This window comes from Melopsittacus undulatus, chromosome 6 (genome assembly GCF_012275295.1).
Source record: "Melopsittacus undulatus isolate bMelUnd1 chromosome 6, bMelUnd1.mat.Z, whole genome shotgun sequence".
Taxonomy (NCBI): Eukaryota; Metazoa; Chordata; class Aves; order Psittaciformes; family Psittaculidae; genus Melopsittacus; species Melopsittacus undulatus.
Genome location: NC_047532.1, coordinates 10,161,279 through 10,185,509, shown reverse-complemented (window position 1 = coordinate 10,185,509; position 24,231 = coordinate 10,161,279). Strand labels below are relative to the sequence as shown.

Below are 24,231 nucleotides of genomic sequence, written 5' to 3'. Positions count from 1 at the left end.
TTAAATGGTTATTTGTGTGTACTGCAGGGCAAGAGATGTACATACATTTGTACTGTGCATGCAGCTTACATGTATGTAATTTTTGCCCCCTTTGGGAATTCAGTGGTGCAGGATAACATGATGCAGCAATGAAAAGATGTGATTGTAAAATTAGGAGGATCGTAGCATGTATCTCTGCGTGAATCAATGCTTGAATCCTGCATTTTACTGCAATGATCCAAGCAGATGTTCAGATTTATGGCATATTTCTCCTCTGCTATGCTCTTATATGCAGTTGTCTTTTACTTGCATAATACAAAATGGAGCAAACTTAGGAAATGCAGAACAAAAGAAGGTTATAGGATGTGGGATTTAAAACCAATGCAAGAATTTGATTGTTCAGAGAGATTACCTGAAACCTTATCTTCTCATTTCTTGCAATAAAACCTAGTGTGTATCTGTGAAGGAAATGAATTTTACAGTTTAATGTACTGGAAGGATATCTCTCATCATGATGCTGCTGAGCAGTATCTAAATGAAACCATATGCAGCTGACTGCATTCCAAATACCTCCAGGATTTTGCTTTTAACATCTCATTTGTGAGCTCGCTTGTGATAAAGCTGTGTTAATTTGGAAAAGCATCCAGAAAAATACCATCTTTTGTCTGTGCTCTTTCCCTCCCAGTTCAAGAGGATGCTGAACCGGGAGCTGACACACCTTTCCGAGATGAGCCGCTCCGGTAACCAGGTGTCCGAGTACATTTCCAACACTTTCCTGGGTAAGGAATCACATCCCAAGCTTTCGGGTGACTCAAAGCTCATGATGAATGGAAGCCTCACAGCCACCAGTCAGCACTTGTGCCCAGTTTGCCTTTAGGGCAGAGCATTAGTTTTGATTTTTCACTTTCAAAATGGATCAAGGGAGGGGAATAATACAGGGTTTGGATAAATCTGTCCATAGAGGAATGCCTTCTCCAAATGAAAAGAGATTTCTGCTCAGATTGCATTAAGCTGCTGGTAGCTGCCTTGTGCAGTATTTGGTTTTGTGTTGACCTTACATAAAGGACAAAGTCACACAAGCCCAACTGCATCCTCTCATCCTCGCAACTGCTGCCTCGTGCAGCTGCATCTTCCCCCTTCAGAGACAGGGGTCAGAGAAGTAGGTTCAGCCCAGCCATTTTATCTTCTATGTTACTGTGTGTGTATTTGCTAATTTTGCACTGGAAGTCAGAATAAAGAGTAGGAACAGTATTTTGAATGTCATTAGTTTTGTTGGCTCTTGTAGGACTACTGACAGGAATGAATCCTCTGGGCTTACAGAACAGATTTGTTATAAACCCCTGAATCTTATGCATTCTCAAGCAGCTTTAAAATTTGTGACCATTTGCATATAAAATGGAGCTTTGCACTGTACCTAAAGGGGCTCCAGTAGCTGAGCTCTCAGGCAGAAGCTATTCCCTGTGAGGGTGCTGAGGCGCTGGCACAGGGTGCCCAGAGAAGCTGTGGCTGCCCCATCCCTGGCAGTGTTCAAGGCCAGGTTGCACACAGGGGCTTGGAGCAAGCTGCTCCAGTGGAAGGTGTCCCTGCCCGTGGCAGGGGTTGGAGCTGGAGGAGCTTTAAGGTCCCTTCCAACACAAACCAGGCTGGGGTTCTATACTGCTGAGTCCAACAGCTTCAAGTGCTGAGTGTATGTGGGATGCTGGAGCTCATGGGGACTCATGCCCTGCGGTTAAGACGTCTCAGAATGCATTCACTGTATGACACACAATTATTCCCATTAAGGGATTTTAAAGTGATTTCAGTATCCAGTTGGAACTGGAACTACTGCGTGCATTTAGGACACATCACATCACTAATAATCCATGTAAGTCTGTAGCTGCTTTGTGGGAATCCATTTGCCCAGTCTTACCACTTAGCTTCATCGTGACATCCAGAACATGACTTAATACAGGGAGTAGAAACAAGGCTGCCTTGCTGCTTCAGCTAAAGAGCCTGGGGCATACACAGCATGCTGGGGAGCATGACCACCATGGCATTTTGAGGCAGCTCTTGCCAGTAGGCATGTATCTATGGGACAGTGAGATGCCCAGTGTGGCTTGATACTGTGGACCTAATATAAAACCCATAAACCACACCTACAGTCAACTTTGAGGAGTCTCTATTGCACCAGGGACTAATTAGCTGAAGCCACTGTTGGTGCTAATGGGGCTCTATTATTCCCTGCAATAGGGCTGGGTCAGGTAACTGCATTTCCCTTTGCAGGTCTTGATAATGGGTCTTATTCATCCCTATTCTGCTTCTTCTCACATAGCCTTGTAACGGTGACGTCCTCCCCAGTTTGTGACACTTTGAGAGCCACTCAGCCTCTTTGGGCTGTGTTGCCAAGTGGCGCAGGCTCACCAGATTGGGGCAGATTGCGGCTTAATTGCGCATATTAAAAAGAAATGAGTAAAGCTTTTAAAAGGATCTTCAAGCTTTTTTTTGGAAGTCACACTGTCACACCTTTATAAATAACTTTTTTCTCCCTTTTGATTGAAAATTTAATGGCCAAAATAACAGGAGTCTACAACTGGGGAAGCTGAACAAGCAATCCAAAAGAAACAAGTGAATAGGATTTATCTATTAATTTATCTTCAACCAGTGCTAGAAGGGCTAACTTACAGATATTAAAACCTTCACTTTGTTCAGTCTCTAGACTTTATTAAATGAGCTGAGGAAAGCACCAAGAGCCAAGGCACCAGAGGGGCCAGCCCTGCTGTCAGTTTGGTCAGTGAGAGCAAGGACTCCAGCTTTAAATCCCCATGAAGGACAAAGATGAAAACTGGTGGTTTTGATAGAATAGAATCCTGGAATGGTTTGTGTTGGAAGGGACCTTAAAGCTCCTCCAGCTCCAACCCCTGCCATGGGCAGGGACACCTTCCACTGGAGCAGCTTGCTCCAAGCCCCTGTGTCCAATCTGGCCTTGAACACTGCCAGGGATGGGGCAGCCACAGCTTCTCTGGGCACCCTGTGCCAGCACCTCAGCACCCTCACAGGGAAGAGCTTCTGCCTAAGAGCTCATCTCACTCTCCCCTGTTCTGGCAGGTTCAAGCCATTCCCCTTGGCCTGTCCCTACAGGCACTTTTTCATTGGCCACACCACATGAATGAGGAAGACTACAATGGCCCTTCAGCACTTGCCCTTTCCTGAGGGTTGAAGGATGTTGCTGCTGCCACTACCATGGGGACTTGATTTAACAAACTGGACATTTCTGTTCAAGAATGCCCATTTTACGCTATCCTGGTGTTAGTCATTGCTAAAGAGATTATATAGAGGAAAGTCCTGTTGTTCAGCAGAAAGACACAAGGGAAACACCCACTGATGTCAGCTTACTGTGGCTGTGAATAATGGCTTCCCTCTTAATTGCAGTGTTGCAGACACACTGGTAGTTCTTATTTGAGAGATTTTTAATTAAGCCAAGGCAAAGGTAACTAATGCCTCGATGTTCAGTCCTCCAGAGGTTCTCAGAGATGCAAAGGTGCAAAGAGATTATAGCATCCTGTCCTAAGAGTTCATGGTTAGCCTGAAAGTAATGAGCCACTCTATCTCCATTCTAATGCAGCAGATAAATCAGTGGTAAAGGCAGTCAGCAGCATATGTGGATAGATATATCTGTTCAACAAATCTCCACAGCCAAGTTTGTGTCCCACTAGATGGATGCCTACTTAATGTGCATTAATATTGTCATTGTCTCTGAGCCTGACAACAGAAATATGGCTGTGTTATTCTATGTATATAACATGTTATTGTTATATATGCTATACATATGCCTTTTCTATATAATATAGTAATCCATCTATATATGTTATACATGTTTCTATTCTATGATTCTATGTTATGGATATTCTACATGTAAAGACAAACCTTTAATAAGTCAATGACACCAATTTGTTACTTGGTTGGTGTTTTAAGAGCAGGGGGTATGGAGATGAGTTTGGCCCTAATAAGTAAGAACAGAGTGGATATGAAAATACGATCTTATATCTATTCTTCATCCTAATCTATTGAGGAAAAATGTTTTGAATATGCATTTTATTTTCCTGAAAATAGGTAAGAAAAATTAATCGAGGTCTATCTGTAGGCAGAACCTGGTGCCCTTCAGGCATGGAGAGCTGTGTCCTGGACATGTGCTGTGTCCCCAAGTGATGCAGCTTGACAATGGCTGCGCTGAAGGCAGCCCAGCAGGGCTCAGTGGGAAGGGTCAGCCTTGCCAAGGGCAAGCAGAGGTTATGTGACTGTTTTGCTTTGCTTTTGGTACAGTTCAGTCCCCAAAATAGAGAAGCCCCCAGCAGAAACATGTGGGCTTGAACTTAGTCAGCAGAGCTAAGGGTTCATTTTGCGGGGTGTGATGGTGCTCACACTGCAAACAACGTTGACTCATTCCACCTTTCTTGGTTACAGACAAGCAGAATGATGTGGAGATTCCTTCTCCCACCCAGAAAGACAGAGAGAAGAAAAAACAACAGCTCATGACACAGATCAGTGGAGTGAAAAAATTAATGCATAGTTCAAGCTTAAATAACACCAGCATCTCAAGATTTGGTGTGAAGACAGAAAAGGAAGACCATCTGGCCAAGGTATGACAGTTCTGTGAGAACTGGGAGTTATCTGGACGCTGGGGATTGACTGGCTGGCTGGACTGTATCCCCTTGTAAAACTGGAATTGGCATCCCAGAAGTGATGTGGCCATTACAAATACTCTAATCAATGGCTCCAGGCCCTAACAGCATATTCTATGTTCGTAAATTCCTTGGAAATTTCCCTAAAATAATAATAAAAATATGATGGAGGTTGAGGAGAGCAGTTATCAGACATAGGAAACTACAACAGCAGGCTGACTGTGGGGCCTTTGTCAGGGCATTTCTTCTTGCAGCCTGGAAACACACATTACACATAATTCCCCTGCCACACAAATGGCATCTCCTTGCACAAGTGCTTTGGCATCAGCCCTTTCCAGTTCCTCTCTCTTGGTGTGTTTTAAGTACATATGTTCATCACTCACCTAACTCCCACAATGAGCATTGAATTTGCATCTCTTTAAACATTTGAAAAATGCAAAAGATGCAGAGCAAGTGCTAAATGCAGAATTGCTTTGGAAAAGATTGTAACCATTCTTTTTGTTCTTTCCAAAGGAACTGGAAGATCTGAATAAGTGGGGTCTCAACATCTTCAATGTGGCCAGGTATTCCCACAACCGGCCGCTCACCTGCATTATGTACGCGATATTTCAGGTTGGTGGTTTTCTGATCAAATCTGCTGCCCTTTTACAACACTCTTTGAGCTCCTAATTGCTTCCTGTTTTGTTGCCTTCTACTGTATGACATCCTCATTTGATATCTGCATGTATCCTTGTACCATTTATCACACAGGAGCGAGATCTACTGAAAACATTCAAGATCTCATCAGACACTTTCGTGACGTACATGATGACACTAGAAGACCACTACCACTCTGATGTGGCTTACCACAACAGCCTCCACGCTGCTGATGTTGCCCAGTCCACACATGTTCTGCTCTCTACCCCCGCACTGGATGTGAGTTTCTCAGTTTGAGCTCAGTGATTTGTGTTGGGCAGTTGTTTGTTGGGTTTAAAGGTGGGATGGAGGCTTAAAAGCACCACATTGCCTATGTGAATATAGAAGGGAAAGCTTAAGCTGAGTCGGTGGCCGGCAGCCCTCAGACTTGCAAAAGGCTGTGTGCTCTCTGCTCTTCTGAGGGCTCAGTTTACTGCCAGGGAAATCACCAGTGAGAAATTTCAGCAGCAGCTTTACCTGTAATCTCTGTTTCATCTTCAAAGCGCCCATGCAGCTTTGTCGACCTTTCTTCTGCGTAAATGTCTTGCCCTCAGAAAACTCATTTAAGAGCATGATTTCTTTCTCCACATCAGCCTCCCAAACATGAGGACTTCTCTGATGAATTCCTTTTCTCTTTCCTAGGCTGTCTTCACTGATTTGGAAATCCTCGCTGCAATCTTTGCAGCTGCAATTCATGATGTGGATCACCCCGGGGTCTCCAATCAATTTCTCATTAACACAAGTGAGTTTTGTTTCAGACACTGTCATAACTTCATCCTCAAACTTGGAATCTAATGGAACTGCATTTTCCCTTACAGTGGGGTCACCCATTATGACTTTCTCAAACTATTGTGCAGTAAACTAGTTAGACATCATGAAATAAGCAGTAATTACAATGAAATTCCTAACAAAAGAAGCTATTGTAGAACAATTTGCAAAGTGCCCTTGAAGCTTATGAGTATTACTACTTGCTAATGCATAATAATTCTTCCAGGCCTGAGTGCAAATTTTATTGTTAATAAAAGAAATAACACTATTGCTATTGACAACAATGAAGCTAAACATTGTGGTTCATATTGGGCTCTGCAACAGCCTAAGCATGTATCTTGATTCCAAAAGATAGATATTGTTCTTTTATGGAAAGTGTGCTTGTAGGATTCATGCTTTCTGTTGTCAGTGATTCTGAAGCCTGTAACTAAGTCAACCAAGTATTATTTTGTTCATTAGAACTGAGCAAAGGGCTGTTTATACTATATACATATGTGCTCAGATTGGAAAACCTCACACTGTTGGCACACATGAGGCCAAAGAAGAAAACTTTTCCCAATTTACTGCACAGAGATCCACATTTCATTACTCAGGACAGGAGTTTTCTGTTTGAAATCACACATTTCACGGGCAGGACTCACATATTTGTGTTGCTTTGCTAGATTCTGAGCTCGCCCTGATGTACAATGATGAATCTGTCTTGGAGAACCACCATCTTGCCGTGGGTTTCAAACTGCTTCAAGAGGAGCACTGTGACATCTTCCAGAACCTGACCAAGAAGCAGCGTCAGACACTCAGGAAGATGGTCATAGACATGGTATGAGCTATGCACACAATGCTCCTCTTCTTAAACAAAAGACTGGCTGCTTTGTATGGTTGCCTGTACTGAGATCCTGTTTTCACTTCTGTAAAGGTGTTGGCCACGGATATGTCCAAGCATATGAGTCTGTTAGCTGATCTGAAGACTATGGTGGAAACCAAGAAAGTGACCAGTTCAGGGGTCCTCCTTCTGGACAACTACACAGACAGAATCCAGGTAGGTCAGCCAGGTTTCCTGGATTTTATGTATTTTGGTAGATTGTATATTAGGCAGAAGCTCTTCCCTGGGAGGGTGCTGAGGCGCTGGCACAGGGTGGCCAGAGAAGCTGTGGCTGCCCCATCCCTGGCAGTGTTCAAGGCCAGGTTGGACACAGGGGCTTGGAGCAAGCTGCTCCAGTGGAAGGGGTCCCTGCCTGTGGCAGGGGTTGGAGCTGGATGAGCTTTGAGGTCCCTTCCAACACAAACCATTCCTTGATTATATGAAACCATGCTCCTGTTTTTACCGTGGCTTTTAAATATAGAAGCTACTGACCTAAATTTTCTTCTGTTCTGCACCACAAAGAGGCACAAGATAGTCCCATGTTTTTTAGATAAATGGGGCTATGGTTTAGCACTTACAGCATGGAGCTGCAAACATGCATGTTCTTCTGAAGCTGATCAGCCTTACAAGGCTGCGTTTTTGGGGGCTCCTGAATCTCCTTGCTGCTTACTCCCATTTTCTTCTCCTGCCAAAAAAAGTACAGCAAGATTGCTGTAGCATTGTGAATTTAATTTGTAACCCCTTACCTAAAGCAACTCTCACACTGAGCTGAAGTCAGTGATGTGCAGTCTGTTCCCTGTATAATCTAATCCTTTATTTGCAGAAATAACAAAGCAGTTACTAAAACTGGAGCAGGCTAGGACAAGATATACCCTGATCTTCTCTCCACTTTTGATGGCCAGCTTGTTAAGAGCAGGGAAACCTCTCCTTACACTTTTATTTAAGACTGATGATGTTCAAGCGGGTCACTCCGTTGCTGTTCAGGTCCTTGCAGCCACAGTTTTTGTGTGTGTGGAAGGGATATTACTCATTTAATGAAGCAGGAGCATTTAACCACCTGAGCATGGAAATAAAGTCAGAATGGTGGGAAGCACCTGCAATCCAAACCAAACCTGTATGATGTAATTCGCATGGCTACAACTACACCCTGTGTAAGATGTCTGAAAAACACAGAGCACATTTCCCTCCTGAAGTGGACCGTAGCAGTCGGTCTCATATATGGAGCTGTTGGGATGTTAATACTTTTGGAGGTTGTTACATAATCAAAGAGTCTTGTGGTTAAATGTTCTGAACTAAGCAAGCAGATATAACTTGAAACCATCCTCTTTTTCCATTTGATTTTATGACTTTTCTGATTAATGTAATTGCAGGTTCTCCGAAATATGGTACATTGTGCAGACTTGAGTAATCCCACAAAGTCTCTGGAGCTGTACCGGCAATGGACGGACAGGATCATGGAGGAGTTCTTCCAGCAGGGAGACAAAGAGCGAGAGAGAGGGATGGAAATCAGCCCAATGTGCGACAAACACACAGCGTCAGTGGAAAAATCCCAGGTAATTGGCTGGGAGCTGCATTTCTGTACTGCCCAGGCTTGTGTTTCTATAGCACAGACCAAATTCATCTGCTTTCTCTAGCACAATTAGGCAAAGAGCCAGCTGTTCAGAGGGTTGGTTCTGATTGACCCTGACACCCAGCTGTGCCTGAAGCTCCTATAGACCCTCAAGGCTGTTCAGACTCCTTTAGCTCCCCCTTGGCATCAAATCATTTCCAGTGCTTCTTCATCTCGCGCTGTTTGTGTCCCAGTTTCCAGAGCAAGTTGGTTTCCTTTTGTTCCCCAGGCTGGAAAAACTGCAGTTCTGATCTCCCCCTCCTTCTGCCTTCAAAGCCTCCAGCCTCTTTAATTAGCATCTCCTAAACCTACTGACATTGCACCTCATGTTAGGCATTTATAGCAATGCCAGCTGCATTGAACCATAGGGTTAGGAGCTTCTCTCAACCAAGACCCACTTGAGGACACAGGAAAGGTCTGATGTCAGTGTGTATTCAGCCTTGTGCAGAACAGTTGTGCACTGCACAATCTGTCCAGTTAAGTTTGAGGTTGATGGAGCTGCTGTGTGCTAGGTACATCAAAGAAATATATATCAAAGAAATACTTGTTTCTGTCAATATAAACCTCAAAAGGAACTGGATATGTCTCTTTTTTGGAGATAAACCGGCTCATCCCTAGTTCTGATTCATAGATTAAATGGTTTCAAGGTCAGATTTTGTTCTGACCTGTGTAGCACAGGCCATAAAATTTCACCCGGTTAGTCTGTAATGAAGCTGGTAATTTATGTTTGGCTTAACATCTTCCAGCCTTTACATAATGGTGTCTTGGTTGTTGTTTCTAAATAACTCCAGCAAGTCATCATCGAGGGTTTTCAGCTTGAATAAGGAACAAAATTGATGATAATTGTTTCCAAATGTCCTCTTGGGCTAAGCCAAGTGGTTTCAAAATTATTCACTCAACCACATGGTGATTTTGTTGGAAAAATCTGTCTTATTTGTTAACCTAATGAGAAATGAATCCTTCAGCAAGGCTTGGCCGGATAAGGCCCATGTGCTCCTCATGTGAGCCCCAGTTAATTTCTTGTTTCACATGTGCACTTCGTAGAGGTTCAAAATGGCATTTTTGCCATGCAAGAAAGAGCAGGAGTTGCACAAAATGGCCACTGTTGAAATCCCAGCTAGTGGCAGAGGGGAAAGGGAGATGGCATGGTTGTTCTGCAGTGAAACAAGGAATTGGTTAGAATATAGTACGCAAGTGTTGCAAAGCTCTAGATCAGAGAATCATAGAAGGGTTTGGGTTGGAAAGGACCTTAAGATCCTGCCCCCAGTTCCAACCCCTGCCACAGGCAGGGACCCCTTCCACTGGAGCAGCTTGCTCCAAGCCCCTGTGTCCAACCTGGCCTTGAGCACTGCCAGGAATGGGGCATTTACCACTTCTTCAGGCAACCCATTCCAGCACCTCACCACCCTCACAGTAAAGAACTTCTTACTTGTACCTAACCTGAACTTCTCCTGTTTAACACTGAACCAACCACCCCTTGTCCTGTCACTACAGTCTCTTATGAAGAGTTCCTCTCCAGCATCCCTGTAGGCCCCCTTCAGACACTGGAAGCTGCTCTGAGATCTCCACACAGCCTTCTCTTCTCCAGGCTGAACAGCCCCAACTTTCTCAGCCTGTCTTCATGTATTACCTCTTTACATCAAAATCTTTGAGATCAATGCTCAGCCAGCTGGCCAGCTATTCCATGATTAGGGATGTTTGTTTAAAGACACAGTGGCCTGGTTCTGAAGGGACTGATCTCTCACCATCGGTGCTGGTTAGCCCTGGCGCGTTTTGGGTGGTGGTGAAGCCATCAGCTACCCATAGAGAATGGTTTTCTTTCTTCACTTTAAAAGTGCTCTGGAACATGTGCTGCAGGAAATTTTCATCACCTTTTTGTTTAAGCTGCCTCCCCAGTATGATACAATTGAATGTTAATAGTTCTATTGACATCCTGTTGTGTCTGAAGGAGGCATGTGCGATTTCCAAAGCAAACATCTGCACGTTGAGCCTGGCCCCTCTGAGAGCCATTTTCCTGCTGCACAGAAATGTTGTCCAGCAGAGCAAGAAGTGACACATTCTGCCAAGACGGAAGAATTTCAATCCTCTTTATGGCCATTGAGTTTTCTCCATCCTGGACGTACGTCCTCTTAGTCAGACAATTGAAAAGTGATTTAGCTCAGAGCTTACGCGCCAGCCGGCGGAAGGGCTGACGGGCTCGGCCACAGCCCTCGTCGTTTCCACCTCTGGATGTCATTCCATGGGAGTCAGGCAGCAGTGCTCTGTCTTCCTTCACGCAGGAGGAGCACTTCTGACCTGCTTTCAGCACTCATTCCAAACCAAAGTGAAGGGAAAGGAAATCTCTACCAGCTCCACAGAGAACCACGGTGGCTGCCTCAGCAAAGTAGAGCAGAAGTGCTGAAGTGTTTAAAGATGCAGGGCATGAAGCAGCTCAGAATAGGTACAAACTGCAGTGAAATGCACTGAAAGGTCAAACTTTACTCCATAAAAACAGTGACATTCAGTTGCTTGCCTTGGGAGCACTGGTGTTTTCACAGCTGCCAGCCACATCCATACCCTGGGGTAATGGCAGCGTTACCATAAATACACCGGCATAGTCCACAGCCACCAGGGGATCCTGTTGGAGACATGGAAACTTTCCTGATGCTTAGGGTAGAGGCAATAATCCTCTAAACTGCCCCTCTGCATTAACAGCTGCTGAGAGGCATCCCTCAGTGGCATGGTCTGTCTTCAGACTGATGGCTTACCCTGACTTTCACAGAGCAGGGGTTGAGCCCCCGGTCAGGAGCAGACATCTCCAGGGATATTTAAAATCATGCATGCAGCCAGGGATGGGATTGGCAGCTCCATCACTGAGTTTCCCTGTGGCTCCTGCCTTTAAACTTTCATCCAGGATTTGATTTTGGACAAGACATTGACCTGACCTAATGTTGTATGTGCTGCTTTGGGTGTCAGATGATCGAATCCCAGCCTGGTTTGGGTTGGAAGGGACCTTAAAGATGATCCAGCTCCAACCCCTGCCACGGGCAGGGACACCTTCCACTGGAGCAGCTTGCTCCAAGCCCCTGTGTCCAACCTGGCCTTGAACACTGCCAGGGATGGGGCAGCCACAGCTTCTCTGGGCACCCTGTGCCAGCGCCTCAGCACCCTCACAGGGAACAGCTTCTGCCTAAGAGCTCAGCTCAGTCTCCCCTGTTCTGGCAGCTTCAAGCCATTCCCCTTGGCCTGTCCCTACAGGCCCTTGTCCCAAGCCCCTCTCCAAGTTTCTTTCCTGCAGCCCCTTTAGGCACTGGAGCTGCTCTCAGGTCTCCCCTTCAGGAGCCTTCTCTTGTCCAGGCTGCCCCAGCCCAGCTCTCTCAGCCTGGCTCCAGAGCAGAGCTGCTCCAGCCCTCGCAGCATCTTCACTATATCTGCAATTAGACTGTGCTGGTCTGGGGACTTGCTCTGAGTGGGTTGTGGTATTTTGCTTGTAAAATTCATTTGTTAACATAATTTGAACCTTTTAGATCCATCTTGGCCATTCCCTTTCCCTAAGCATGCATATTGCTCTGCTTCTTAGGTGGGATTCATTGACTACATCGTCCATCCACTCTGGGAGACGTGGGCTGACCTGGTGCAGCCCGATGCCCAGGACATCCTGGACACGCTGGAGGACAACAGGAACTGGTACCAGAGCATGATACCTCAGAGCCCATCTCCTCCACTGGAGGAGCGGGGCAGGGACTGCCAGGGCCTGATGGAGAAGTTCCAGTTTGAACTGACGTTGGAGGAGGAGGACTCGGATGGACCGGAGAAGGACGGCGAGAGCATCGGCTACTTCAGCAATACAAAGACACTCAGCGTGGCCGAGCCAGGGGAAGAGGATTCACAGAAGGAGGCAAACATAGAGATTGTGACAGAAGATACATCTCCTGTGGACACATAATGTCCTGCGCCCGTGTGAGTGGATTTCAAACGCTTGAGGAGCATGCAGCAGTCTCATGGACTTGCCTGCAGCCTGGGTCTGAGGCCTGTGTCTAACACGGGCTGAAAGATCTCTCCAGCTACTTGAGATTGGAGTCAGGGTTAAAGATCGTGTAGTGAATGATTGCTCAGGAAATTAACAGGTGATTTACGTTGTGGTTTTAATCCTTGTCAGCTCCCAGCATCCTGCTGTCCTGGAGCTGGCTCGGGTCGTGACTGAAGAGTAAATGACACACAACTGAGAGATTTTATACTGTTAGCTTTGGAATTTATACCAGTTAGACTGATAGAAACTACTGATTAATAACTCTCCATATAAAAGCTGTCCACCTGACCACCTGTCTGCAGACCTGTGTGCCTTCTTTGTAAACACTTTCATGTCTTTTCAAGAGTCTCTTAACGAAATACACGGAGTTTAGTATCAAAAGCGACACAAAAGTGTTTCAGAATTGACGGATTCCTTTTTGATTCTTCCTGTTACAAGAAGCAGTCTTCCTTTTTTTCATGGCAATACCTGTCACTTTATTGCAGTTCATCACTTTTACAGACTAAACAGAAGGGAAACCCCTCTCTGTTTTGCATTGCTGCACCTTTAATCGTCCTCTTGCTACCCCAGGCGACCCATTTACAGTCACTTCATGCACCATCTCCGTTCGCTTGCTAGGAATAACAGTGGGGTTTCCTCCACAGGGTGTTCTTCTCTGTCGTGAGCAGGATAGAGGGTAGTTTGTTGCCGTACCCCTATAAGCAGTGATGAGGCAGCGTGACATGATGTGACGTGACGCGCCTTCCCCCTCGGCAGCTCCTCGGCTCAGTGGAATTTGCACGCTCGGATCTTTGTGTTTCCTCCCCTCCACGTCTCCTAGGTTTAGGTCCACCGTCGTCCTCCTGCACTGCCTTGAGCTCTAACACCTCCATTACTGTTTATAACAGTGTATTTATTACGTAATGTATATACTGTAATGTTTTGTAAGTTATTAATTTATATATGAACTGGCATCGCCTCTCGGCGGCGATGTTCAAGGGGTAGAAAACTCGAACAAGAGTTGCCTTTTTTTCCCCCCCCTCTTCCTTCTAACCTTTTATATTGCATAAAATACACGAACCTGAACATAGCTGAAGAGACAGACGCAACCCAGGGAGGGCATTCGGGTGGCAGCCACCTGTGGGGGGTTCATCTTCACACACCCAGACCCCATGGCAATGAATAGAAATGCTGGAATAAACCTGGAGAAAGGAACCTAAGCAAAGAAACCCCCCCAACGGGGCTGGCTTTTAAACGTCCCCTTCCGCCTTCTGAACAACCCAATGTGAATTTCTATGCCACAGAACCCAATGTGAACTGATGTAATAATTGTGCTGTGAAACTCCTTCTGACAAAGCTTGTCCGGCAGTCGTGAGCCGTGTCAAATCTCAGTTTGTAAAATAATGTTTCAAGCTTTTGGTCCAACTTGTGACTAACTAGTTAATGAAAATAGCACAGTTGTGCATGATCAATGGGTTTGTATGTCTGTTGAACACTGCATTGTTCCAGGTGGTTATTTTATTGTCCCCCTCCCCAAGTTTCACACAATGTATGTTATAGTATTATATATTGTGTTCAGATGCATTCTTAAAAGAGATTTTTATATGAAGTGAATAAATGAAAGCATGACCCTGCTCCGTGGCTGCCGCTTTCTTTAACAGGCTGGTGTGGGCAAGCGACAGTGGCTGGGACCCGGCTGCTGGCTCCGGTAACACCAAACCCTCCCATGGCCAAACCCCAGCAGAGACAAAGGGGAAGAGACGCGTTCCTGCAGGCAGAGGGCACGGCCACCCTCTCCATGTGGAGACCTTCTCCTTCCTGAGCGGGGCCGTGCCGGTGGCAGCGGCGACAGGAAGGCGGATGCAGACAGGAAGGCGATGGCCGCAGCGCAGCCTGCGCCCGGCACGGGGCGGCTCCGGGGCTCAGGGATGCTTTCATGTCCCGGCCTGACCCAAAACAACGGGATTTCCAGTCAAAAACATCCTGCTGGTGGCGGGGGGGGAATGAGGGGATGGGGGGGAGCAGGGACTCCCCCTTGGCTGCCCTTGCTGCGGGTGATGCTGGGGAGCTGGCGGTACCCGGAGGAGACCCGGCACTCCCTGGCTCCAAAGAAGCTGTGTAGAAGTGCAGATCCCCCATCCCATGCCCATCTGCTCACCCAGAGCTTCCTGGGGGTCACCTCCATGCCAACAGCTCTCAGCTGGGTGGAATGGGGCTGCAGCCTCAGCAGCTGATGGTAACCCTGGCAGTGGGGCTGCAGCCTCCCGGGTGCTTCTCCCAGCACCGTGGCATGGATTTAAGGTGCAGCCCTCATGGTGGTGCCGATACCAAATTGTTCTCCATGAATTCACCCCTGAGCACCCTTTCCATTCACCTTTGCTGCAGTCAGGGCTGCACTCATGGCTCCCAGGGATGTGCAGAGCTGGAACACGGGGTCATTGGAGTGGAAGAACATTGGCAGCTCTGAGTGGAGAAGGCAGCAACGAGCTGCAGGTGAACAACCAGCCCCAGGGGCACTGAGGATGTCACTGGGACATGGGGTGCCCGGGTGTGGGGCTGACACAGCACAGGGTGTCCCAGTCCCCCCCTCCACCAGCCTTCTCTTGCTTTATTTCTTTCCCTTCCAGTGACCTCATTCTGCCAGGCCAGTTCATCACAAGTACATGCAAACACCACGCTCTTGCTCTGCCCCTGAAATAACAGCTCCTTTCACTTCTCCTTCTTGCAGCACCAGAGAAACAACCTGGTGGCAGTTGTGCTGCAAAGCTAACCCACATCCCTCCTGGTTTCCTCCCATTTTTGGGGTGGGAAATCCCAATTCAGCAGCAGGGCAGCTTGCGGGTGCTCCTCGTCCTTTTCTCAGGGAATGAGGACGCCTCTTGGATCTGCTTTATCATCCTCCCATCCAAAACCGACTGGCCCTGAGCACCCCATGGGGTTTGTATGGTTTCCTTCATCATCAGAAGCAAGTCCACATAGAGGCAGCAATGCAGTGTGGTGCTTCCTCCTAGCTTGATGCAGCGAGTTGATGGGTTCTGCTCCCCTTTCCCAGTGCTCTCCCCATTCCCAGCAGCTCTGGTTGCACCCAGAGGGATTGGAGTGGCCACGGCTCAGATCCTGGAGGGGAAAACAGGATGAAAAAGAAAACCTGCAGGAAAACAGGGTGCAGAAAGTGTGTCCTTCCAGAGGACGGCTGGCTCCCAGGTACAAGCGAGGTGTGCATCCAGCTGTGCAACCACTGTGAGCATCCAGCTGTGCAACTGCAGCATGCAACTGGTGAGTGCACAGGGCTGTGCAGTGCAGGTGTGCAGCAGGGGCTGTGCTGTGTGCAGGGTGGATGGTGCAGGACCCAGCCTCGGGGACACAGGATAAGGACCCACAGGCTCTCCCCTTCTTGCTGCCAGTGTCAATGATGGATGCCCCCATCACCCCTACAGCGGTGCCCAAGCAGCCACGTCCCACTGGGGTTTCAGAGGGAATTTCCACCAGCCATAACCCCCCATGGCGTCAGTCCTGGGATGAGCCCCTGCTCGCTGGGCTGGAGCGGAGCTGGCCCTTCCCAGCTGCCTGGGGACAGGGTCCCACAGAGCCCCCAGCACTGCCAGGAAACTCCTGCCCCGGAGGTCAGCGTTGTTCATAGAAACCGTGGTGCAAAGAAATGAAACAACAAACCCACTCTGCTGGCTTCCCATGGTGCTCTCCTGGGTGTGGGGATGCTTTTCCATGTGTTTTTTTCCTCCTGGTCCATAGGAGGGAGGGGGGAGCTCAGGCATTCCAACCTGCCGTCTACTGCAGAGATGTGTGCCAGCAGCTGCAAGCGGTACTGGTCCCTGCTGTGGCTTCTGCTCATGTTTTGGCCCCACCAAGGCTGGCTCTGTGTCCATCATGCTGGCATGGGGGATGCCCCATGAGCCTGAGCACACCATGGTGCACAGTACTGTTCCTCTCAGTATGCCAGCCAGCAGGATGGAATGTTTTGTGTTTCCCAAGGTAAAGTCATATAATCCCAGCCTGGTTTGGGTTTGAAGGGACCTTAAAGCTCCTCCAGCTCCAACCCCTGCCATGGGCAGGGACCCCTTCCACTGGAGCAGCTTGCTCCAAGCCTCTGTGTCCAACCTGGCCTTGAACACTGCCAGGGATGGGGCAGCCACAGCTTCTCTGGGCACCCTGTGCCAGCGCCTCAGCACCCTCACAGGGAAGAGCTTCTGCCTAAGAGCTCAGCTCAGTCTCCCCTGTTCTGGCAGGTTCAAGCCATTCCCCTTGGCCTGGCCCTACAGGCCCTTGTCCCAAGCCCCTCTCCAGGTTTCTTTCCTGCAGCCCCTTTAGGCACTGGAGCTGCTCTCAGGTCTCCCCTTCAGGAGCCTTCTCTTGTCCAGGCTGCCCCAGCGCAGCTCTCTCAGCCTGGCTCCAGAGCAGAGCTGCTCCAGCCCTCGCAGCAGCTCCATGGCCTCCTCTGGCCTCGCTCCAACAGCTCCACGTCCCTCTTGTGCTGCTGCCCCAGAGCTGGATCAGGGCTGCAGGGGGGGTCTCCCCAGAACACAGCAGAGGGGCAGGATCCCCTCCCTGAGCTGCTGCTCACGCTCTGGGGGTGCAGCCCAGCACATGGGGGGTTCTGGGCTCAAGCGCTCACAGAAGCTGGGTCATGGGGAGCTTCTCCTCACCCAACACCCCCAAGTCCTTCTCCTCTGGGCTGCTCCATCCAGTCTCCTCCAGCCTTTAGTTGTGCTTGGCAGAGACTGCATTGGGGTTGATAATGCAGCCCTAAGTATTTGCCAGCCGAGGAGGTGTATGTGCCACTGGTTTAGAGTTCACTTCAAAGTCCTACAGATGAAAAGAGAGACATGAGAATCCGTCGCTGACAGCTTTGGAGTCAAAAACAGGAAGGAGCTGGGGGCTGGCGCCCGAAGCACTGATGTTATCGAGGCTGCGGCGCTGGAACCCAGCCCGAGGGCTCACGGCTCCGGTGGCCTCGGTGCGAAGGGGAGGTGGGTCTGGCAGCAGTGAATCCGGCTGGATCCCGGGAAGGACGGGGAATGTGGTGTAGCTGATGCAATTCAAGATGCCTTTAAGTGTTTTAGCTCTTCCAAATGTGACACGGAGTCCCCAAGGGCTCCCAGTCCCCAACAGGACCAGCCTGGGAACATCCTCATCCCCACGGCAGGCTGTTCACCACAGAGAGATTCCTGCGATCAAATGTATATATATATGTGTATATATATATATATATATATGCATATAAACACCTATATACTGCAGAAGACATTTTACCTGCAGGAGAGGGTCATTGCTCGCAGCAGGTCCTGCTGTGGGTGCCCCCCTTGTCCCTGTCCCCTGCCTTGTGCATGGCTGCAGCACATCTGCTCCGCTCCCATCCTGCCGGCGCACGGCGCCTGCACAGCTGCAGAGCTCCATCTGCCGAGGCCCTGCACCACTGCACACTGCAGTGCGCACTGCGCGGCGCTGCACGGACAGGATGTGCGCTGCAGGGACACACAGTCCGGGTCCGGCACAGCTGGAGCCGTGCACAGCTGGAGCCACGGGCAGCTGGAGCGGGTCACGGCATGGAGCCATGTACTGATGGAGGGGTGCATGGCTGGGGTGCCTGTGTAGTTGGAGCAGTTCACAGGTGGACACTGAATACGGCTGGAGACTGAGCACAGCTGGGTTCCTGCACATCTGGATTCCCGCACATCTGGAGGCAGTAACTCCAGACCTGCTTTGGGTTACCCTCACCTTTGGGAATCAATCTGCCTTTCCTGCCTCATCACACACCTATTTCCCACTACAACCTCCTCTTACTTCCCCCTGCTCCAACCTGCTCTTGCATTGCTCCGTGGTGTCCCGCAGGAGCTCACAGCTCCACATTCCCTGTGCTGATGTGCAAACGCAGCTGATAGGATCCAAACCCACATGCCTGACCCAGCACCCAGCCATGGCCAAACATCTTTGCCTCTCACTATCTGTCCCTGCCCTCTAACAAACCCCTTCAGCTCTTAATATATAGGTCTTGAAGAAAACTCTTTTTATTATAAGGGAGGGATAAATGTTTCCTCCCTGGCCATGTGTGCCACGCTGCTGGTGGCTGGAGGATGCAAACACATAAAGGTGTTTATGGGTGCTCAGCCAAATGTGACATTGCCACCACATCAAAGGTGGGGAGTCACAAGGCTTGAGGTCACGCATAGCAGCAGCAGTAATGCTGTGTTTGACGTGCATTAGCCCTGACCCAAGCTGGCCACCACCTCTGCACATGGCATTGCCACCATCCAGCCTGCAGCAGGGGGATGGGAACACCCTCAGAAGGTGAAGGAGACAACAGGACCATGTCGTTTGCAGGGGCTGAAGAACATCTCCTTGGGGCTTTGGAAACTGCTGAGGGCAAAACTTCCCCTCCTACCTGCGCAGGGCACTGCGGATCTTTAACAACACCCCCTGACCTGGGGGTACCTGGGCACTGCAGACCCCATGATGGGCATCTCCCTGTGCAGCACCCACAGGAGCACCCTGACACCCGAGCAGCAGCTCCTCCAGCAAACACAGGCTGGGTGGAGGAGATGGACACGGAGCTGCTGCGAGGGCTGGAGCAGCTCTGCTCTGGAGCCAGGCTGAGAGAGCTGGGCTGGGGCAGCCTGGACAAGAGAAGGCTCCTGAAGGGGAGAGCTGAGAGCAGCTCCAGTGCCTAAAGGGGCTGCAGGAAAGAAACCTGGAGAGGGGCTTGGGACAAGGGCCTGTAGGGACAGGCCAAGGGGAATGGCTTGAACCTGCCAGAACAGGGGAGACTGAGCTGAGCTCTTAGACAGAAGCTCTTCCCTGTGAGGGTGCTGAGGCGCTGGCACAGGGTGCCCAGAGAAGCTGTGGCTGCCCCATCCCTGGCAGTGTTCAAGGCCAGGTTGGACACAGGGGCTTGGAGCAAGCTGCTCCAGTGGAAGGGGTCCCTGCCTGTGGCAGGGGTTGGAGCTGGAGGAGCTTTAAGGTCCCTTCCAACACAAACCATTCCTTGATTCTCTGATAATCCACATAAACCCTTGCACCATCCCCAAAGCACGCTCTTAGGGCTGGGGAAGCAGAAGTTGGGGGTTTTGCAGCAAAACAGTGGTAAGAACAGTTCCACCATTAAAACAACACAGTTGTTCTGTAACCTTATTCTCAGCTGCGCTATTTGGGCTGAAACCTCCACCTCACCCCCAAAACCCTGCCTGAGGTGGGAGCTGCCTGGAGCAGGAGCACCCCACGCACCTCGGACTCCCTTCAGTGTGATTTGCTGTGGGTCATCGGTAATCCCAGCCTAACCCTAACCCTCATTAAGTTAATGCTTAAACTATGGGGAAGAGGGGAACAGCACAGGGGCTCGGAGCTGTTTTAATGGCTTTCGTGTCTAAAAAGGTAGCAGTGTCCAAAACAGAAGGAGTTTCTTTGCAATCCCACAGCTGGCACTGGTTTGTACACTTCATCTTCCATTGGAAAGCTGCTGCTGCTCCCCCCTCCCTGTGTGCTGCTGAGCTTCTTTCCACCCCCAGGGTGCAGCCTTTCAAATCAAATCAATGTCTCTTTGGGTGGAACTGGATGAAATGGCGCTTCTGGGGCTTCCCTGTGCATGCCCAGAGGCTGCAGTTGGGGTCCCCCTTCCCTGTGCCTGATGGGGATGCTGGATGCAGTGTGGGGCTGCTGGGGGCCAGGGCACAGCGCTGACCCCTGACCCGTGCAGGGGGCACACGGACAGGGCTGTTCCCATTCCAAAATGCTAATACTTTCAGTGATCACATCCAAAATCGGCTTAGTAATGCTGAGATGTGGGGTGTGAAGTGGGGCTGCTGGCTGCAAACCCCCAGCTGTGGGGTGCATGAGGTCTTCTTCAGTGTTCCCAAATGTCTTCTTCATAGAATCCCAGCCTGGTTTGTGTTGGAAGGGACCTTAAAGCTCATGCAGTTCCAACCCCTGCCACGGGCAGGGACCCCTTCCACTGGAGCAGCTTGCTCCAAGCCCCTGTGTCCAACCTGGCCTTGAACACTGCCAGGGATGGGGCAGCCACAGCTTCTCTGGGCACCCTGTGCCAGCGCCTCAGCACCCTCACAGGGAAGAGCTTCTGCCTAAGAGCTCAGCTCAGTCTCCCCTCTTCTGGCAGGTTCAAGCCATTCCCCTTGGCCTGTCCCTACAGGCCCTTGTCCCAAGCCCCTCTCCCCAGCAAAAAACCCAAACCAAACCAGTGTTCCCTCTTCCATCTCTTTGCTGGAGACTTGGGTGATAGGTCCCTTTGATACCCAGGAGCAGTGACCACCTGGGCATATGGGGGCTGCAGAGGTGCTGGGTTTGGAGCTCAGAGCATCCCTGGACCCCATCCAGCTGCTCCTCATCCCATTGGGTGTGAGCTGAGGAGCTGGGGCAGGTGCTCACCCTGATTACCCGGCTGTGGGTGGGAGCCAGGAGGAGCTCCTGGTGCTGGGAGGAGGCAGCTCGGAGGAGGAAGAGGAGGGCAGAGCAGAGGAAGGGGCACTGTGGTGCGGTGCTGCCCACGGGGACCCTCCCGGCGCGGCGGAGGTGGGTTTTGGTTGCTGCTGCTCGACGTGCGGTGGCACGGAGCAGGATTCCCGGCGGGAGCAGGGCGTGCGTGGGGCTCCCATCGAGCCTTTCCTCCCCAGGGTGTAGCCGAATTCCCTCTGCTTACATGGTAGTGATTAAACACGGCAGGGCTGGCTCCGGCAGCCTTCAGTCACCCTTGAGTGCGCTCGTTGTGGCTCTGCTCTGCCAGCACCTCCCTGCCACGGCGGAGGGGCCCTGCTCGCCAAAATGTGAGTCTTGGGGGTCACCGAGTGAGCTTCCTGGTGCTCGTCCATGGGTGCTGGTCCCCTCCGTGCCCCACATCCAGCGCAGGTCTGGGGATGGAGGTGGCTGGTCCCGTGCAGGGGTTTCAGGGGAGCCACTGCCTGTTTCCAGCCCCGTTGTGACTTGAGCTGGGATTACACGGGTTGCTCACACCAAGGATGGTTGGGGTCCTGTGGGATGCTGCTGGGCTGGTTCTGAGCAGGGGCTGGATACTTTGGGGGTGTTTGACAGGGTGCAGAGCATTTGGCTGGGACATCTTGAGGCCAGCATGATTGTGTCTCCCTGGGGCTGTTTCCTTAAGTGCCAATGGGTGAAAGCAAGAGGGTGAAGAGCAGGAAGGGGCTGGGGTGCAGCGTGTGCCTGTGCTCTGCTCCTGGTGCTTCCCCAGTGAGCTGCTTCCATGCTGAGGCTGTGCCCTCCCCTCTCTCCAGAGGACAGCCCAGTGCACTGAGTCTCCCTTTAAACGCAGGATAAGCACGTTTTCCCTGGCGCTGTTGGGAAAGCAGGCACCCATCCAGCTCTCCGCCCTCTCCAAGTTCATGTCCCATGGAAGAGGGCTCTCTCCCAGGGACCTGGCTCATCCCGCATCCCTTGTGTCAGACCTCGGAGCAGCTCAGTGAGATGGAAAGGACTCGGTGGCTCTTTGTGCGTGGGAAAACCGGGGATGAATAGAGCAGGAAACTAATAGAGCAGAAGGTAACGGGCTGCATTGTGGAGCGAGGAGCAGCTGCGGATGAAAGGGGCCCTGTGCCCAGGATGCGCAGGGATGCGGGTGGGAGATGCTCCTCTGCTTTAGTCCCTGCTGCTCCCACCCTGAAGGATGTTGATGGGCTCCTGTGCTCAGCTGGGGGCTCATTCCTGTGGTGTCCTGGGGCTGGTCCAGCCCTGCTCCTGCCATGAGACTCAGTGCACGCATGATGGCTGTGCAAAGCATGATGTGAGGTGATCTTAAGGTTCTTTCCAACCCTACTGTTTTATGATTCTATGGTCCAGTCCGATAGCATCCCAAGGTGCAGCATGTTTAGGTTCAGCTCCACAGTCCCCAGCATTCCTGAGAAGATTGTGTGAGAGTATTTGGTGGTGTGGATGTCGCTGATGGGCTGATCTGGCTCCATGCAGCAGACCTGGGTGAGATGCTCCTGGCTGAGCCCTGCATATCCCAGCCCCATTCCCTGATCGGGAGAGGCCTTTTGAGCAAGGAATCTTGTAAATATGTCACTTCAGATGGCAGCCTATGCAAGGCTTTGGGCTTGTCTCCAGCTGTCCTATGGCAGAACAACACCATCAATGTTCACACTGAGCTCTGCATCCCAGGATTTAAAACCTCCAGTGTCCTGCATGGAATAAACTGATTTTCTAGAGGCAAATAGCTGAACTCTGTTGGAAAGCCTATTTTGCAGAGATGGGGAGGAATCCCCAGTGTTGTGTGCTGATGGGAGCAGTCAGTAATGGGGCTGCTGAGGGTCTGGCCTCCTCCACCATGTTCCCACCAGCACCAGATGAAGGATGAGCTTATTTTAGTGAAGGTTTAATTATGGTTTAGCAAAGGGGCTGTGGGGCCACAGACGTGGATGTAAACAAGGCGCTGCCTGCCCATTACTGCTGCTAATGCTGGGGGATTTGCCAGGGCCGGATCCTGTGTGGGGACGAGGGATTGGAGCTTTATATAGCAAATCCCTGTCCATGCTGCATCCCGGGAGCACCCTGTCCTGTCCGGGGCCGAGCAGGGCTCCTCCCGGCGCCTGTCACATGTACCTCAAGCATGACTCTGCTGGGATGTGAGTAATGTGCTCAGTGACTCACTTTCTGCCTTTCATTTTGTTAATGCCATTGACTTGTCTGTTGATGTTTGCTGCAACCTCCGAGCGCGTATCCTTCAGGAGCTGCCTGAGATTGCCAGCGCTTAGCTGGGAAATGGCCGTGTGTCAGCTGCTGTGGTTGGAAATCGTATAGAAATCCACAAGTACCAATTTTTGCCTTGGAATGAATGGGCGCATTGGCACGCTGCCCTGCTGGGGTACCAGTAACAAGGCTTTCCCTGTGCCTCCTGGGAATGGGAAGAGCCAGTGAAGGGAGCAGGTTCGTGGTGTCACAGAATCCCAGACTGGTTTGGACTGGAAAGGACCTTAAAGCTCCTCCAGCTCCAACCCCTGCCACAGGCAGGGACCCCTTCCACTGGAGCAGCTTGCTCCAAGCCCCTGTGTCCAACCTGACCTTGAACACTACCAGGGATGGGGCAGCCACAGCTTCTCTGGGCACCCTGTGCCAGTGCCTCAGCACCCTCCCAGGGAAGAGCTTCTGCCTAAGAGCTCAGCTCAGTCTCCCCTGTTCTGGCAGGTTCAAGCCATTCCCCTTGGCCTGTCCCTACAGGCCCTTGTCCCAAGCCCCTCTCCAGCTTTCCTGCAGCCCCTTCAGGCACTGGAGCTGCTCTCAGCTCTCCCCTTCAGGAGCCTTCTCTTGTCCAGGCTGCCCCAGCCCAGCTCTCTCAGCCTGGCTCCAGAGCAGAGCTGCTCCAGCCCTCGCAGCAGCTCCATGGCCTCCTCTGGCCTCGCTCCAACAGCTCCACGTCCCCCTGGTGTTGGGGGCCCCAGGTTAGTGTAGGGTTAATTTTACCCTTGGGAAGCTGAGTTTTGCTCTTGCCACATGTCAGGAATTATTTCATAAGGTTGAGACATCCCACAGATCTGAGCAAGCCGGAGCCATGCTGGGATTAGCAGTAATCCAGGGGTCCCCACCTGTGCTAATGCAGGGTATGGGGCAGAGTGTGGGGGATGCTGTGAAATGGAGTCTGGTGACAACAATTTACCCATTGCCCTGCTTGGGTAGGTGTTTGCAGAGAAGTTCCTGCTTGGTTAAGAAGGATAAACCTGGTTGA

General features: G+C 50.5%; 2 protein-coding genes across 9 annotated transcripts in view; both read left to right on the top strand.

Annotated features, from left to right (window-relative positions):
• The window catches only part of PDE4B (phosphodiesterase 4B), a 191,285-nt gene extending 177,115 nt beyond the window's left edge, over positions 1–14,170 (top strand). For all 4 annotated transcript variants that reach the window (XM_005151185.3, XM_031050727.2, XM_034063766.1 and 1 more), the window contains 9 exons: positions 665–758; positions 4,420–4,595; positions 5,151–5,249; positions 5,388–5,552; positions 5,955–6,054; positions 6,743–6,897; positions 6,994–7,116; positions 8,310–8,492; positions 12,108–14,170. In XM_005151185.3, coding sequence (XP_005151242.2) covers positions 665–758; positions 4,420–4,595; positions 5,151–5,249; positions 5,388–5,552; positions 5,955–6,054; positions 6,743–6,897; positions 6,994–7,116; positions 8,310–8,492; positions 12,108–12,473 — 1,461 coding nt within the window. In that variant the 3' untranslated portion in view covers positions 12,474–14,170. The remainder of the gene's footprint in view (positions 1–664; positions 759–4,419; positions 4,596–5,150; positions 5,250–5,387; positions 5,553–5,954; positions 6,055–6,742; positions 6,898–6,993; positions 7,117–8,309; positions 8,493–12,107) is intronic.
• A 6,822-nt stretch (positions 14,171–20,992) lies between these two features.
• Positions 20,993–24,231, top strand: part of SGIP1 (SH3GL interacting endocytic adaptor 1) — a 54,109-nt gene continuing 50,870 nt past the window's right edge. For 4 of the 5 annotated variants that reach the window (XM_034064141.1, XM_034064139.1, XM_034064137.1 and 1 more), the window contains exon 1: positions 20,993–21,071. The gene's annotated coding sequence lies outside the window, so the exon portion shown is untranslated. Of the gene's footprint in view, positions 21,072–22,028; positions 22,053–24,231 lie in introns of those variants that run through there. The other variant, XM_034064138.1, reaches the window with a different exon arrangement.